We start from the raw sequence: 18,629 nt of genomic DNA on the forward strand, positions 1-18,629 counted from the left end.
CACCAACAAATCACCACGGATGTATACCATTATCTACACCACCTCAGGATACCTCTCAAACTATGTCCGCTGCTCTCCTGACTACTACTACTACTACTACTACTACTACTACTACTACTACTGACACCACCACCACCATGACCACTATCCTCACGTTGCTAATTCAGAACATTCCCACACAACTCTTAGCTGCCTTCACACACTTCATCTTCCCCGTAATTGATAAAAAAAAAAAAAAGAGAAAAAAAACGAAATTACAGTTCTAGCCATCCTAAGCCACGCTCTGTGTTCCTTTGGCTAATATAAAGGAGGAGGAGGAGGAGGAGGAGGAGGAGGAGGAGGGAGTTGATATGGTTACAATCCTTCCATCTCTTCCCTGTAAACCATTCCCTTCTGCCTTACCCTCTCCATCTCACCTGTCTTCCTTGCGTTTCTTTACCTGCATTGACCCACAAGGCTGTAGTGAACTATACTTATTCCTTCCCTCCTTTCTTCTTTTTCTCCTTCCTTTTTTTTTCGACCGCGTGGGAAACATCTCTTGAGGATCACCCACACCCACAAGAGACGGAGAAATGGTGCGGTGTTTGATCTCCCGACTCAGGTAACAGGTAGATTACATGTGCCAGGTAAGGCAAGCAAGGGTCAGACTACCTGGGGTTTGATAAATGGTTAACCTGGTTTTGGTTTAGTGGTATCTTGCATGTTTTTCGTGTCCTTTTTTGTATCTTTTGAAAACGCTGCTTTGAATAGAAAAAAAAAAAAAAAAAAAACTCAGGTAATTTTGAAGTAACATTAGCGTCTTCATGTGAGGGCTAGGTTAGATTAGTTTTGGTTAGGTTTAAATTCATTCAGTCCATTAATTTCACTGTCGATCCCTTCATTGTGTAGATCACGATTTGGAAAGGCATCTTACTTTGCCAGAAATAAACTGTCAATGTTTGGAGATTAGTAAGCTAAGATTCCTTCCATAACACCACAGATCTCAAGTATGTTGTCTGTCTACGAATATGGATTGGCTATAATTTATGGTAATATATTCATAGAAGTAGTGAGAGTTAGTGTTCATTTACCAAGTTTGCTATAGTGTGTCTTTCAGCGAGGCGTGACTTTCGTTTTCTGTCACGAAACGATGAAACTATTATACATAACAGGATAGACTGCATTATATTAACACCCACCTCTACATTCATTCATATATTATTTTATCTATTCATTCATCATTCATTCATTCATTCATTCTCTCTCTCTCTCTTTTCTCTCTCTCTCTCTCTCTCTCTCTCTCTCTCTCTCTCTCTCTCTCTCTCTCTCTCTCTCTCTCTCTCTCTCTCTCTCTCTCACACACACACACACACACACACACACACACACACACACACACACAAACAAACAAACATTACAGTATCGCCCACATGTGGACAGCCTGATGGCAATAAAGATTTCTGCACGTGTTTATTTTGTGCGTCGCTTGTCTGAATCCACTTGGCTCAAATATCCCCAGTTCTCTGAAGTCTTTATTTATTTATTTTTTTTTTTTCCAGTTTCCATTCACGGCAAGAGATTAAGAACCTCAGTATACAATGGCAACAAGAGCAGCTGCAATGTCTCAGTCACATAAAATAACAATACACCTCGAGAGAGAGAGAGAGAGAGAGAGAGAGAGAGAGAGAGATTTTGGTGTTGAAATCAGTAACGTGGGAATGTTGAGATCGATACTTTTCACATCATAAGAGCAACCTTAGCTAACGTTGTATATCAAAAAGAAAACTACAGCCATTAAAACGTTAGAATATTTACACCACTCCTTTTGACATCAGTGGCGTCCTTCAGAATCACACTCTTGACATCTTACAGCAGCCAAAGTTTTCAGACAGGCTCCAGTTCAGGTGTTCCTTTCGTCAGTCTGGTCTGGTGGCTGTGGTGAGGTGAATACTCCAGAGACATCGTGTTGCATGTCACATCCGGGTTACCACAGTGGGTACCCTCCCCTGGTTACCCATTTATGGACCAACATGCAAGGTACGATGAATAGGAAGCTTGGGTGTATGCCATATGGCGCACACTGAGACTGCCTGGACCGTACTAATCTCAAACGTTTCAGCGTCCTGTCTCGCCTACTTTAAACAAGCATTAGTGGAAGTTATTGAGGGATGGGAGGGGTGCTTTCATGATTACAGTGATAGCCTGGACAGTTGTGAACATTTCGGAGACTTGTCTCGCCAAAAACAGACTCTAGTGGAACTTACTGAGGATTGTCAAGGGTGTCTTCATTATTCTATTATGGTGATAGTTTAACAAGACTTGGGCTCCGAAAGCCATGTTGCCAAATGTATCCTGGGTTTATACTGATCTGCAATAATGGATGTTCCTGAGGTTTTCAATGGCATTTTCATGATAACAGTGATAGTCTAACAAGTATTCTGCACTATCAATGTGAAAAACAGTCATGGAAACATGAATAATATTTATGGCCTTTGAAAACAGTTCTGGTGAAAGCCGAAGGAGTTTGATAATATGAGCCTTGATCTAAACACATGCATCTACAGGTAAGATCCGCGCCACTACCACAACAGGGAGCGTGTTTCATCTTATATGGACCCAGATGTCCAAATTTTTCATCATAATTCCTCTCTCTCTCTCTCTCTCTCTCTCTCTCTCTCTCTCTCTCTCTCTCTCTCTCTCTCTCTCTCTCTCTCTCTCTCTCGTGACCAATAAATTTCAGTGTTCCGGCTCACACAACAGAGGCACCAGCTCATGCTACCTTCCTGATATGGCACGCTGGCAGGAGGAGGAGGAGGAGGAGGAAGAGGAGGAGGAGGAGGAGGAGGAGGAGGAGGAAGAAAAACGGAACGGTAGGGCAGTAGTGATGGTGGAGGTTGAAATGATAATAGTTATGAAGGTAGTGAAGGTAGTGTAAGGAAGAGAGAGAGAGAGAGAGAGAGAGAGAGAGAGAGAGAGAGAGAGAGAGAGAGAGAGAGAGAGAGAGAGAGAGAGAGAGAGAGAGAGAGAGAGAGACAAAGGACCACCTGACCTCGTGACCCTCCGCAGCTCTGGTCTTTACGAGGCAACAAGGGTGGCGACATCCACTGACTGCACTGACTCACGCAAAGAAAGACGCACGTGGGAATAATAATAATAATAATAATAATAATAATAAGGCGTGGAATTTATCTTAGTGTTCACTGTTTTTAGTTATGAAATGATGCAGGTGGAGAAGGAAAGATGGTTCAAAATTATGTTATATATATTTTTTCTCTTTTTTTTCCCAGGAAGCAAAAAAAAAAAAAAGTAATAAATACACAAATGAAAAAAATCAATAATAAATAAAATAAACAAATGAAAAGAGAGACGAAAGACCTGACTTACATCCAGACATCATCTATTCTCACACAAGGAGCTTCATTAAGGAACACGGCATCTTATGCCACCTGTTTCTAGCTTAGGGGTTTGCAGAAGGCGACTTTACAGAACAAATAAGGAAAAAAAAAAAAAAAAATTTTCCTATGTATCTATAAATATTCCCTCGGGACCTTGCATGTGTGGGAAAGAGGGCAGGTCATTTATATAATTATGACCACAATTGCTGCTGCTACTCCAGTGCGTGGCAAAAACATACACGTACTGCTGCAGCTGGTACTGTTGCTGCTGCTACAACTGCTACTGTTATTGCTACTGCTACTCTTTTTGCTGCCACTGTCATTGTTGCCCTTGCTGTTACCACTACTACTACTACTACTACTACTACTACTACCACTGCCATCAAAAATATTATTACTATTATTATTATAACTATTATCATTTCACCATCATGTGTTAAGCAATCCTCACTGGCTGACCTTCCCCACCACACTGCCCCCCTCTATGTGTCTCCCCTCTCTGCAGGTGCCACGCAGGTCCACTGGGGTGCACGACTGGGGCGCAGCATGAGGGGGAGGAGGAAAGGCAGGACGCAATCAAAGCCTCTTCTCAGCCAGACAAAATAAAAACATATATAGAATTTCCAGTGTTCCTTTCTGTCTTTGTGTATATACGTATGTTCGCCAGTTTTTCTTTTTCCTACGTGTGTGTGTGGAGAGGGAGGGCTGTTAGGGTTTATATAGTACCATCTGTGTGTATTTAGCTATTTGTGCCGTTTTTCAATAAATCTACCTGCATACCTACCTATCTATCAGTCTATCGATCTATCTATCTGTCAAGTCATGTATCCTCGCCTGTCTCTCTCTGTCAGTAATCCATCTTCCACTGCCCTTTCCATCACCACTACGACCTGCAGCAACCACCACTACACCCACACCATACATCTCCTCCCCCCCTTCCCTTCTCGCCATCCGTCTTTCTCACTTTCCCTCATTAGCGCCACACACACACACACACACACACACACACACACACACACGGAGTCACGCGTGTCTTCCTCTTTAACTCTTACTTTCAGAGACCCATCCGGACAACAACAGCGTGACCAAACCCTGCCGCCCATCCCTGCCCCCTGCCTCCTGCTTCTGCCCCGCTCCATCCCGTCCTTTGCGTCCTTTCAGTCAACCTCCCTTTTCCAATAAGTGACCTGACTGCAGTGATCTTTTCCTTCTTCACCAGTCGACAGAATCACACGTTTAATGGTGGCACGGAAGATATTCCTGTTAAGTTCGTTTCACACCACGTATAACGCAAGCTGTCACTATTACACGTGTAGGAAGGAAAAAAAGAAAGGGAGAACAAAAGGAAAGAATAAAAGAATAGAAAAACACTGGCGTAAAACGGAAGGTATAACAGAGACGAGCGACAAGGAAGGAAGGAAGGAAGAGAGGAAGGGATGAATATGCAGTTCTCATCCTCTTCTTTTTATTAAGAGTGGCTATGACGTGTTAGGTATTTGAGCGTGAGGTTTTGCTATGATTCTTGTGGTGCGTAGTGTTGTTACATTACATCACCTTGGCATGAATATCGACTTAACGTAATGTAGAATTTACTAAACTCAATTACAATCTTGTCCTCCCTTTCCTTAAGTGACAGTTTGGGTTGTACGTGCTGTGAAACTTGACAACAATGACATTCGTTCCTTCATCTTCTCCACAATCAGTAAATCAGTAAAGTGAATTAAATGTATCTTAAAATAGACTTGCTACATTATTTTCTTTTTCTTCAACTCCAAGTACTAATAAGGCAAAGCGAGTTATCCGTATACGTACAATAAAACCCTCAAATACGAACAGCCTGGAGTTGATTAATGAGGTCCACTAATCAGCAAGACGCGAACACCCACGTCACGCCACGCCACACAGCATCAAAAGGCCACGGAGGGGGCAAAAAGCAACACACGGTCCTGGCTGTCTGGCTGGCTGAGGTGCGCGAGAGATAGAGAAAGAGAGGAGAGAGAGAGAGAGAGAAAAAAAAAAGTAAAAAAAAACTCGCTTCTAGTTGAATTAATTTTTTGCTGCATCTCCACCTCTCCTGTCCGTCCAAGAAGTCGTGAGGTGGAAAGATAAAAGGACTCCTCGGCGGCTCCCCTTACCACTCTTACCAAACTGTTGAACGTATGCAGCTCACGCGGGAGACACAAGCCCTCGCCTGCCGCAGCACCATGCACGCACCGCAGATTAGTAGCCTCGAGATTAACGTTACAACCTTTCTCACATGGAGTCGTTTATGCTCACTACGTAATCTTGTAAAATGTGACAGCTTCTCATTTCATACAAGCACTTCAGATTACGTGTGGCTGTGTGCGAAGGTGCGTGCGTGCAATGTGTAAGTCAGTTAGTATAAGTAAGTAAGTGTGATGTGTGTGTGTGTGTGTGTGTGTGTGTGTGTGTGTGTTGCAAGACCTGACGTGCGTGTGAGGTGAGCACGAACACACACGGACAGACAGAGAGAGATGACTGCACACACGCGTCTTCATTTTTGGGGAGATGGAAAGAAAGAACTGTCATCCCCTCCTCCCTTTCCCCTCCGCCCCCTGAAAAATCCTTGTTCCTCGAGTCAAAATAAAAAAAAAAAGAAAACCCCACCAAGAATGCACTTTCCCTTCTCTGTTCCGCTGTTTGAATGATCCCTTTCTCGTGCTGGTTTCCTTTTGTCTCCAGCCGCCCGAGGACAGCAAGGCCAAGATCTTATCACCGCAGCTTGCGAGAGGGATCGAGTGCCAGTCAACGGTGCGTGATCCGTCTCTCCGCTCACTCGCAAGACCATTTACGCCGCCATTGCGTGAGCGAGGAGAAAGGCATTGGAAGAGAAAGGGGCTCGTAAAAACAGGACGACTGAGAGTAAAATAGATCACACGAGAGCAAAGACAGAGGAGAGGATGGATCTGGGTGTGTGTGTGTGTGTGTGTGAGAGAGAATGAGGGAGAAAGGGAAGAGACTGGAGGGAAGGAGGGAGGATGGGAGATGCCTTTCCCTGTGTATTGAATTTGAAAATAACACGAAGTACGCACAAAGGGACGTATGTATTACTAATACCACCCTTTCTGCTACTACTACTACTACTACTACTACTACTACTACTACTACTACTACTACTACCACTACTACTACTACTACTATTACTACTACTGCTACTACTACTACTACTATTGTTACTACTGCTAATGTTACGGATCTTTTACTACTACTACTACTGCTACTACTACTACTACTACTACTTCGGTAATCTAATACTCATTATTCACTCACATGCTCACCTGCGATGAACACACAAACACACACATACACACACACACACACACACACACACACACACACACACACACACACACACACACACAGAGAATTGTTGGATAATTGGGTACGTCGTAAGTTTACATAAGAATATTATCAAGATGCAGGTTTATTATTCATTCCTCCAGCTATGAATTCACTTGTTTTTCAATAAACCTTTCTGGATGAAATCTTGTGTACTTTTATAACTGTCAGCAGTGTTAGAGCGAGTGAATAATTTTAATATAATAAGGAGAGGTATTGGTGAACTGACTTAATGTTTTGACACCAAAAGACAACATGGCTAGTTTGAGTGTTACTAGATGATTTTACTGAGCGAATATAAAACTACACGTACTAAAATATTTGAACTTCTCCATCACTCTGCTTTCAGTGGTATATTTCATTATTGTATGCTAAACTTTAACCACATTTTAATAAACTTCGAGGGGACGCCATCAAAGGTTAGTCAAGGACTTGCATGGCACAAGAAGCATTCGGTTCACTGGTTCACACAAGCACAGATTGGCTGAGTGTACCTGCTGCATCTGATCACGATGAGGAATGTTAATTAATGTTTGTTTTTTTAATGGTTATGTATCTCAGAATGTAACAGAAAATTGCGTTGACATAAAGCTGTGGTGCTTGTTATTTGAGGCAAGGAATGATGGAGATTAAGCACGCATGTCTCACAACATATCTAGAAAATATATGAAACGAAAAAAAAAGTCAAAGAAAAAAGTGTCAACGCAAGAAAAAAAAAAGAAAAAAAAGAAAAGATATCGGTGGAAAATGACAAAAAATATATATGAGGTTATGTTAGGTTAGTTCCAAAATCTGTTTTATATTCTTATCCTAATCAACATGTCAATTTTTACCATTTATTGCTGTGCCTTTTTATTTTTTCTCTGTGACTTACCCTGAGCCATATTTTCTTTCCTTCTTCACCATGTATATCTTCTTGCCCCAGCCACAGAGAACAGATGCCGAGCCCTATCAGTAAATATGTGGCGGAGCATGACGTGTCCCCAGCCTGCAGCAACACGCACACACCAGTTGGTCCAAAAAGAGGAAATCTGCATGCCACACACCATTCCACGGATGCAGCACAATGGGTGGCGCCGTGTGGTGTGTGCGAAGTGACGTCAGTGTGTGTGTGTGTGTGTGTGTGTGTGTGTGTGTGTGATGGGTGGCGGCGGCAAGGAACACATTATGGCTTCACCTCCCCGTGTTTGTTTACCCTCGCTTTCTTACCTCTCGCCTTCACCCTTTCACTCCGAGATCACCTGATTTACCTGTGTCACTGTGTGTGTGTGTGTGTGTGTCCCTATTTTTACACAGTGTAACTTTCCCTTTTTGTGATCATAGCAGTTCGTGGTTCATTAGTCTCACTTCACTAAGGAAGGGAACTTGTCATACAGTGGCTGGGAAACACTTTTATTCTCTTTAACAGGATTACTTGTAATGGTCTTTGTCAATATTGAAAGGGAAAGCAGATCTAAGATTGGGAAACCCGTCTTGTGATTTTGATGATTTACGGTTAAATTATATGTACGTAATATGGCAGCATAGAAGTTTGTTGCTCGTTTAATTGCATTACTTTTAGATTTCAAATAACAAAAGAAGAATATCCGGCAAATGTGTATGAGGTGTGTAGTAAAGACTCGCGTAAAATAAAACCGATTCTCGTTTGGTTCTGTAAAGTCACTAAACGGACTATAAGTATTTGAACAGTATCTGCGCGATCTTAATTCGTAGTCAAGATTCATATTACGAAAAAAAAAAAAAAAGTTGATTGTTGTAGCATACGAAAGAAGTTAATCCCACTACTACTGCTACTACTACTACTACAACTACTACTACTACTACTATTACTACTACTACTACTACTACAAACACACCCTAACAATAACACCACCTCTTAACTAGCACATTCCATCCTTCACGAACTGCGGCAAGCCACCTCCCGCCTACATAAGCTTGAAGACCCGCACTCTGTGCTTCCCGGACCCATGCACTAACACACTTCGCTGAGCCATCGACAATGGAACAATGACACCCGCTCCTCCCTCCCCGTGGCTCCACCTGACGCCCTGAAGAGGAGGAGGAGGAGGAGGAGGAGGAGGAGAATTAAGGTGGGAAAGGGAGGAGACAAGACACTTCCCCAAGACGAATGTGGCTAACCATGTAATTTTCCAAAGAGCACCCTCATTTTTTCTTAATCCACTTAAATTATTAGTTACTCCTCAGGATGGCTGGCGGCGAGGAAAGGACGGGAGACGTGGTCATCTGTCCATTAAACTTTGCTCCTTCAAACCCTTCAACCTTCTCGACTTTTTTTTTTTCGTGTGTCGTGTTTCCCTCTGGAGACTCGTGGCCATGCTGTTCCAAAACCCGCAATCATTAATTTTGGCCTCATTTCCTGCATGGGACCACATTCTCAAGCGTTCTGAGGACCATTTTCTGAAACACCTCTTCGCGCGCTCTGACTGCTTTGAAAAAGCTCTACTTGGTTACATGAGCTTTTAAGTGTGTGTGTGTGTGTGTGTGTGTGTGTGTGTGTGTGTGTGTGTGTGTGTGTGTGTGTGTGTGTGTGTGTGTGTGTGTGTTTAAAGTTTTAGTGACGGATTAACAAGATTTCTATATTACGAACAAGAGAACCACCCTTGAGAAAATGGCGAATCATCTCTGTGACCTTTGAAAACAGTCGTGGTGAGAGAGCAAAGCGTTTCAAAATACCGGCCTAAGTCTTATCGCGACTGCTTTCATTAGGCTGTAATGAAAGCTAATGGAGTTCTGAAGGGTGTTTTCATGATTCTAGTGATAGCTTGGGAAAAATTTTGCATCACCAATGGGAAAAGCATCTATGAGAGTGCGACCAATTAAATTTGTAACTTCTGAAAACAGATCAGAGCGTTTCATAACACGAGACCTATATACACTGGTCAGAGAGAAAAGTTACCACGGTAAGTTTGCCTCTATTCTCCCCACCCTTCATCCGTCAGCCGCCTATTCAAGCCTGCAGGGACGGCCGGCAAGGGAATACCAAACATGATACCTATGGACAGTAATTTGGGTAACCTAGGGATGATGTAACATATGACCTTGTGTTTCAGGTGGAGGTGAACAGCCTGGGCCGTCTCGTCCCCCAACAACCGAGGGAGAGGACTGGACTTCACTTGGACTACACGTTTCCTGCCGCTGCCCTTTAATGTGTGCGCTTAAGTTGTGTGAAGTTATTGCAGTTTTTGATTAGCATATGTGTATATTTCTTTCTGACTTCCATGGATTCTCCCTGAATAAGACATAAATGATCTGGTGCAAATTTTTATTATGTCAAAAAAAAAAAAAAAAAAAACAGTGACAACAACAGGAATAAGCTAGTTATCCGAACCTCACGTGTCCGCATTCCATTTTGTCTTTTTAAAATTATATGAAATTACTCCAGTGAAATACCAAGCGTCAAACTGCCATTAGTAGTGAAGAAGTTGATATGATATGAATGTTTCTTAAATCCACAAAGATTTTACTTCTATTATCATTTAAGCTGACTAAATAAGCATATGGAATTACAAGTTATATTACGTAAAGATGAGATTCGCCCTCCCTTATTTTTTCCCTCCCTTTACCTTAACTTAAATGATACTTCATATTCTCCACGTCTTGTATGTACCTCTGACTCTGCCAAACCTACAGTATTAATGATCGTAATATTATTAATGGAAAAAAAAAATAGGAATACATTAAAGGAGAAGAAAAGAAGAGAGCAAGGACAAAAACAAGAAAAACCAGAGCAAAAAAAGAACAAAAGCAAGAAGCCTAGATAAGATAGGATGCAGTAATTATGATTCTTAAATGACTCGAGGAGGAGGAGGAGGAGGAGGAGGAGGAGGAGGAGAATAAAAGCCAATGAGAGTAGGTGGAATTAAAAAGATAACGAGAGAGAGAGAGAGAGAGAGAGAGAGAGAGAGAGAGAGAGAGAGAGAGAGAGAGAGAGAGAGAGAGAGAGAGAGAGAGAGAGAGAGAGAGAGACGAAGACAAAATACACACATCTAACACATAACTACAAAACATCTCTCTCTCTCTCTCTCTCTCTCTCTCTCTCTCTCTCTCTCTCTCTCTCTCTCTCTCTCTCTCTCTCTCTAAGTTCCCACCTGTGAGCGTCTCCTAATTAACCTGAGGCGTGGCAGCAACACCTCGTGCCCTTCACTTCACTTCACTTCACTTCACTTCACTCACACTCACACTTTCCTTCCACTCTATTTCACCTTCTGCCATTGTCTTCTCTAATTTTCCTTTCTTCGTGAATTGCATTTTATTTTTTACCTCTTTGGTGTTTTCTTTCTTTTTGTCTTCGGTTCAGTTAATTAGCTCACTTCTATTTCCATTTGTCCGTGTCTGTCTGTGTCCGTCCGTCCGTTCGTGCGTCTGGTGTGTGTGTGTGTGTGTGTGTGTGTGTGTGTGTGTGTGTGAGTGTGTTTGTAATAGGTGTATAAGTAAGTAATTCACGCTCTTCCCAAATGATAGACAGATATTTTTCCTTTGCATCTATTTATAATCTTCCCCGTTTATTTAAATTTTCCTTTCTATGTTCTTCAATTTGTTCTCTTCTTTTTTTATTTCCTTCACCAGAAATGAAGAAAAATTATCTTAAGGAACAGTTTTGTGAATGTATTAAACGAGACAGAGACAGAGAGAGAGAGAGAGAGAGAGAGAGAGAGAGAGAGAGAGAGAGAGAGAGAGAGAGAGAGGAGGGGGGAGGATGGGGCTGCATACTATCACACGTGCAAATCTCAAGGACCAAACCAGCCTGTCTACCATTAGAATTGTAATTACACGAAGATAATAAGATAAAGAGAGGAGACGAGAACAAAGGAATGAGAAGAGACGAGGAGAGAAAAGACCACAGAACACAGAGGCTTGAAAGACAAAGAGAAGGAAATTATATAACACGGAAGAGAAAGATAAATGAGTAGGGAACCCAGAGAAGAAGAAGAGAAAAAGGAGAAAAGAACAGAGGAGAGTGAAAAGAAGATAAACGAATCGAGAATACAGAAACATGAAGGGAACAAATAATAAAATTGTATAAGAAGAAAGAGAATAAAGAAAAGTAAGGATAAGAGAAGAGAAGAGAAGAGAGAGAGAAAATAAAAAGAGAACACATAAGCATTGAAGAGAGAAAAAAGAAGCAAAACGTATAATAAGGATGAGGAGAGAAAAATATAAAGACAAATACACAAGAAAGAAAATCGAGGCATACAACAGCAAACAGAAAAAAAAGAAGAAAACATAGAAAAAAAACCCACAAAAGAAAGAGAAATAAAAAGTAAGATAAAAAAATAGGAAAAAGAGAACCACAAAGAAAAAATGCACAAAGAGAGAACAGAAAAAAGAGAAAAAACAGAGGAAATGCAGCAACAAAGACGCGACCACCACCAATACATAAGACTCTTTACAACGTTGCCAGTGTCATTCATCAGCACACAGCAAAACAGATTCCCACAGACTTGAGCAACACGGGAGGAATGGACGAGAAGCACTTACCACCTACCCTCTCTTTTCTTCCTCCTCCTCCTCTCTTAGTAAAGGAGGAGGATGAGGAGGAGACGGAGGAAGAATGATAGGGATAACCTTTCTTCTTAACAGGAAAACTAACAAGCATGGGAGCTACACAAAGAAAAACCGGACTCAAAAGTTGAAAAGTTTGACGAGAAGCTTGAGCAAAATGTAGTACCACTTGGAAACACCGCAAGGCCCTCCTGGGGATATTGAAGGGCAAGATAAGACGTGAATCTACGATCTGGTAATCCTCATAATCCTGCAGAAAACATACAACGAAGGGCGCGAACTCAAAAGGAATCCGGAAAAAAAAATCAAGTCCTATATTAAAGGAAAACTACGTTGAAGAAAAGAAGTATTTACATCCTGTTTGTTTATTCAGTAGGGAACGTGTCAGGTCATCACGTCTTGGCAACAGACTACTTACTACTAATGCATTAATGCTGAGCTGAAGTGAAGGAGCATTTCTCTCATTGCATTATTCTTTTTCGATTATTTACTTAAAGGAGTTTAAATGTCGCCTTTGAAAATACATTTACAACATATTCTCGAGTCAGAAAAATAAACGTTGTGGAGACTGAATGTGTAATGAGTAAATGGAAGTGTTTGGCTAACATATTAATTATTAAGATATACGAATAATACTTTGATTGATAATAAGAATGTATATAAAGGAAAAATGTTTCAGCATGTATAAAGGCGATTTAGTTTTTCAAGACACCAGACTTCTTGAAAGTCCACGTCGTGAGGAGGAGGAGGAGGAGGAGGAGAAGGAGGAGGAGGAGAAGGAGGAGGAGGAGGAAGAAGATGATAAAAGGCAGTGTGAGCGAGAGATTGCCGGTAACATCGCTGCTTAAATATGAGTAAGAAAGAATCGCTGAACGTGTTGTGCAAGCGAAACGTGTGCGGGGCGGCAGGGAGGGAGGAAGGGAGGCACGCATGTGATAAGCAGCTTCAGAAGAATAGTAGTCATGAAAATAGCAGACAGAAGAAAGTAGGAGGAGAAGAAATACATCGACTGAGTATATGAGAGACTGGAAAATGTCCGCTGAATGGAAGTGTGTGGAAGTGTGTAGTAATACTCGTAGAAGTGTCCAGGAGGGAGACTACAGTAGCTTGAGACTCTTATGTATTGGTAATGTGGGTGGTTGGAGTACAGATGCCTCTTCACACACACTCACTCAATCAATCATCCCTTTCGCTTAAGACTTTTCCTCAAGCTTAACAAAATAGTGTAGCGTAAGTTTAAGTTATAATTTTACTAGAAAGCACCACTGACACCATAAGAAGTGATGGAGTAATTCAAACATCTAATTGCCTATATTTACTTGTGTTTGATCGTCTCTTGCTAGTCAAACAAACCCACACCTGTCATTCGCACTTCAGGTATTAAGGTCTCCGCACAGTGCTGGAAGGTATCTTAGTGCTGTGCTGGACATGGGAAACGAGAGATATAAAGGTGGGGTACAGATGTGAAGAGCAGGAGATTTATTTTTTTTCTCCCCTCCTATGACTTGAACAAGAGTATGAGAGACAGGAGCATCAGGTGAATCGTGACATCGGTATGAAACTGGTCTTCATTTTGGAAAGCTTTCACCTGTTTAATCTTTTTTTTCCCTTTTTCTATTTTTTTGTAACAGGAGCTCTAGCTAAGGGTATCAAAATGGGCTTTCCCCTTCCTCCCCGCCCTCTGCAACAGCCATGTATGTTTAGCTAACCAATATCACGCGTAAAAAAAAAAAAATGAAAAAAAAAATTAAAGAGGAGAAACTCAAGTGGGTCCTCCAGACATTCTCCTCACACGATGATTTAAAGGACCATGGAGTTGCGGAAGACACGTTATGGTAGAATAAAGTAGTAGATATATAGAAAAAAACAAATAAATAAAAGTGGAGGAGTGCTAGAAATTGAGAAGTAGTGGACATATGGGTACATGAAAGTAGAAAAATGGTACAGATGAATTAAAAATAAAGAAAAAGGGAGAATAAAATAGTAACGGATACATAGATAAATAAAGTTAGAGAGATAAACGTTACTAAATATAAAAGGATAATAAAGAAACAATGGACATAGAGATAAATAAAGGTGGGGAGGAAAGACAGGAGGATAATAATGAAGTAGTAAATACATAGATAAACAAAAGTGGGGGAATAAAGAAAGAATGAAGATAAAGAGGTAGTAAACATATAAATAAACAAAGGTGAGAATAAAGAAGGGAGGAAGGAGGAGGCGGAGAAAGCGATTGATGAAACCCTGTGTACCTGTGATGAGACTTTGTGCGTGTGATGGGACGGGACTCATGAGAGGTTCCTCATGTAAGTACACACGTTCTCTCTATACCTACACGCACGAACGCTTACATGAATGAGCATACACTAGTCTCTCTCTCTCTCTCTCTCTCTCTCTCTCTCTCTCTCTCTCTCTCTCTCTCTCTCTCTCTCTCTCTCTCTCTCTCTCTCTCTCTTTAACCGCATATGCAAACTAAAAAATGTACACACACACACACACACACACACACTACTACTACTACTACTACTACTACTACTACTACTACTACTACTACTACTACGACTACTACTACTAGTCAAAATATAAAAAAAACTGCACAAATAGAATAAACTATAAAAGGGAAGATTGAAAAAAAGAGAAAACGAAAGATAAGGAAAAGAAAAAAAACAATAATAAATAAAAGGAACCAGCAAAAATGGAGTAAGTTTTTTGTAAAAGAGAGAAATGCGTCGAAAAAGGAAGGAGGAAGGGAAGGTGAAGCTAAGTGAACCGTTAACATGAAAATAAAACAGAATAAAAAAAATAAAATAAAGGAAAAAATATGGGAAGGAGCACATTCTAACACCAAGTCGGGAAGGTATAGATATAATCTAAGAGAGAAGGAGAGAAAAAAATATAGAGGAAGGAAGAGAACAAAAATGAGAGGGATTAAGGAAGAATGAAAGAGTATATTTTAACGGAGTCAGAAGGGAAAAAAAAAAATACGGAAGGAAGAGAAGGGGAAGAAGGGGAGGGCAAATAGAGCCGCTAACGTGCTGTCTGCGTGACAACCACTTCGATAACCAACGTCATTTGCCGCAAAACCTCAAATTTAAGCGAGAAATGGAACTGTGGGAGCGTTTGTGGGTTCACGCCTCGCCCACATCAATAACTCTTCCCTTCTTCTCCTTCTTCTCCCTCTCCATCTCTTTGTTCTTCTCCTCGTCATCCTCATCTTCCTTCTCCTTCATTATGAACAAACGGCACCACCAACAACAAGAGCTAACACTACTACTACTACTACTACTACTACTACTACTACTACTACTACTACTACTACTACTACTACTACTACTATTACTACTACAGCTAAACCACTTCCGCCGTCTCCAAGCTAGTACATACACTTAGGAACACGCCCACAAGCACCACCCACCTCCACCACGGCAGCCACCACCTATGTAATCGCTATAATCATCACCACAACCCTTCCTACCAACTCCACCACCACCACTGCCGCCGCCGCCACCACCACCGCCACCGCCTCCGCCACATACAAGTTTGCATTCCTTCCACATCCTCTTCCCCACAAAAAAAGGACGAATGAAAATAAAGTTGAAAATATGATAATGATAATAATAATAATAATAATAATAATAATAATAATAATAATAATAAATACAGGACATTATTTTTTTTAAGTCTACTTCATGTTTACTTAATCTACTTCATGTTTAACTTTTTTTTTATTCTGATGTGTTTTCCATTGAGAAGCTTTCATGAGAGTGTTAGAGGACGTCATCATGCAGATAGATCCCTGCCTCACTCACAGATGTAGTGGGGCTCATCTAACGTGTACAGCTAAAAAAATATTGGCTTTAGTTGAGGGAAGGAATGAAATATGTCTTCTCTTATACTGGACCTATTTCTTCTTCTTCTTCTTCTTCTTCTTCTTCTTTTCTTTTTCTTCTTCGTCAACTACAACAACAATAACTACTACTACTACTACTACTACTACTACTACTACTACTACTACTACTACTACTACTACTACTGCTGCTGCTGCTACTACTACTACTACTTATGTTTTTTAATGTAAGATGGGGTCTGGTCTAAGGCAACAAAAAAGGAAGTAAAAAAAAAAAAAAAGAGGCCCGCGTTGGTGCCCGTATAAATACAAGTACTATTACAACAACTCCATGACATCTTCCTCCTCTTCCTCTTGCTCCTCCTCCTCCTCCTCCTCCTCCTCCTCCTCCTCCTCCTCCTCTTCCTCCTCCTGCAACCACTAATGCTATTAATAACAGTAACAGCAACAATAACAGCGGTGATGACACAACAGCACTCACCTTGGCCTCGAGAGTCTGCAGCTTGTTAACCCTGGGCCGCATGCCTCCCACTGAGCCTCCAGAGGGCAGCAGCGTCGACTGTGGAGAAAACAAGGAGAGGGTGGTTAAGCGGGATCTCTCTCTCTCTCTCTCTCTCTCTCCCTCTCTCCTTATTTAGCTTCCCTTCTCCCTTTCCCTTTTAATCTTCGCCATCTTCCTTCCCTGCCTTCATCTCAGGCTATAATTTTCTTTCCTATTCAGTCCTCGTGCATCTTTCTCGGTTTTCTTTCACCTTTCCTTCACCTCATCTCACTTCTTCACATCATAATTCATCTCCTACCCCCTCCTTCCCTCCCCTTCCTTTCCCCCTAGTCCATCTCCTCCTCCTCCTCCTCCTCTCCCCTTTTCCCTTCTTACTTACTTACCACCAAGAGGAACTATAATAATTACCACCTTGTCTTAATTGTCCCCTAATTATCTTCTTTAATGACTGGCCGTGTCCCGGAGATAATGGCCAAGAATGATTCACCTCTATCCTCTCGCTTTCTTCTCCCTCGCTCGAAAGGTAAGACCCGTTGTATCACCTTCAGAGTTATTGTATCACAGTTTTTTTTTTCTCTCTCTCTCTATCCCTTCCTTTTTCTGTCTCTGTGTTTCTGTCTCTCTTCACCACGGAAAAGTTTCAGTGTGTGTATGTGTTTGAGAAAAAGTTTTGGTCATGTATGTTCTTGCTTTCAAAGTTTGGATCTGTTATTAGTTTAAAGTTTTTATTTATTTATTTTTTTTGTTCTGTTTCTCCCTTCCTGTGTCTCTTTTTCTGTTCACTCAGGAAAGTTGCTTGTTGTGTTAAACTTACCGAGTAGTTTGAAAGTATCTATTGTGTATATCAGCGCAGCATTAAAGGTTTGCTTTTGTTTTTAGTCATGCTTTCTCTTACACATTGTTTTTGTTTGTAATCGTGCAAAAGTATACGAAGGAAGCAAATATATGTTCTGCTCATCTTCCAAGACATTTCATGCATCCTTATAAGCCATGCATGAAAAATTAAACACTAAAAATGACAAAGATGTATGCTCTCAAATTTTTCACTGGGTGAGCAATAGTGCTTGAACAAAACATGTGAAGTTTATGTACATGACTTACACTAAACATTGCATGCACATCCTTCACTGCACATGAAAAATACTGCAATAAAACAAAAATCCATACTTTATCAATATGATCGTAATAAGGCAACAACATTCAGGTGACTATCTTGTAAACGCTGCAGTGACAAGAAATGTGGGATTAAAAGTCACATTAGCAAATCAAGCTTTCTCTTCCTCTCGCAATCCCCGAAGACCAATCACCCCTGCGAATTGTTTTACTGAAGTTTGAGTTTTCTGCATGATGGGGTTCCTCAGGGAATGGGTTGCTAAATTATATGATACTTTATCAACCAATAATTACGTGCCTGGCTGTTTGTGCTCCCACCAGGTGACTGGACGAGGGCCAAGTGAGTCAGGCACAGACTCACGCAGCAGGTGGCACGGCAAACACACACACACGCACTTCATCACACGCTTACCTCCAGAACCTGAGTTGCTGCCTCCTGGTGGGCGACTGCAAGAATCACACACACACACACACACACACACACTCACACACACACACACACATGACACCTGCAATCGAGCACAGATACACGAGGCACGTACTTGAGGCACGCAAACAGAAACACAAATTACACACACACACACACACACACACACACACACACACACACTAAAGAAAAGTTCAGACAAACAGTATATCTTCTTTCTTTCTTTTTTTTCTTCCTTCATCACTTCCTTTTCTTCTCAGTTACGCCACCGCCTTCCTTTCTTTACTCACTCATTCACTCACCCTTCCCTCCCCTCCCGCCCCGCCTCCCTTCACTCACCGAGGGGTAGCCATACAGGGAGGAGCGGCGGTGTCGGCCACTGGAGTCTCGGAGCCTCATGATGGTGGGTGTCGGAGCTTCAAACCCACCGAGCAAACCCTCACAGCTCCGGGAACGAGTCGGCACGCGCTACGAAGCTTCATA

General features: G+C 41.5%; 1 protein-coding gene across 3 annotated transcripts in view; it reads right to left on the reverse strand.

The window, feature by feature from the left end:
* LOC135107423 (uncharacterized) overlaps positions 1–18,629 on the reverse strand; it is a 167,957-nt gene that overhangs the window by 19,508 nt on the left and 129,820 nt on the right. For 2 of the 3 annotated variants that reach the window (XM_064017270.1, XM_064017271.1), the window contains exon 4: positions 16,586–16,663. In XM_064017270.1, coding sequence (XP_063873340.1) covers positions 16,586–16,663 — 78 coding nt within the window. Of the gene's footprint in view, positions 1–16,585; positions 16,664–18,485 lie in introns of all 3 variants that reach the window. The other variant, XM_064017272.1, reaches the window with a different exon arrangement.

Source organism: Scylla paramamosain, chromosome 15, assembly GCF_035594125.1.
Source record: "Scylla paramamosain isolate STU-SP2022 chromosome 15, ASM3559412v1, whole genome shotgun sequence".
Lineage (NCBI taxonomy): Eukaryota > Metazoa > Arthropoda > Malacostraca > Decapoda > Portunidae > Scylla > Scylla paramamosain.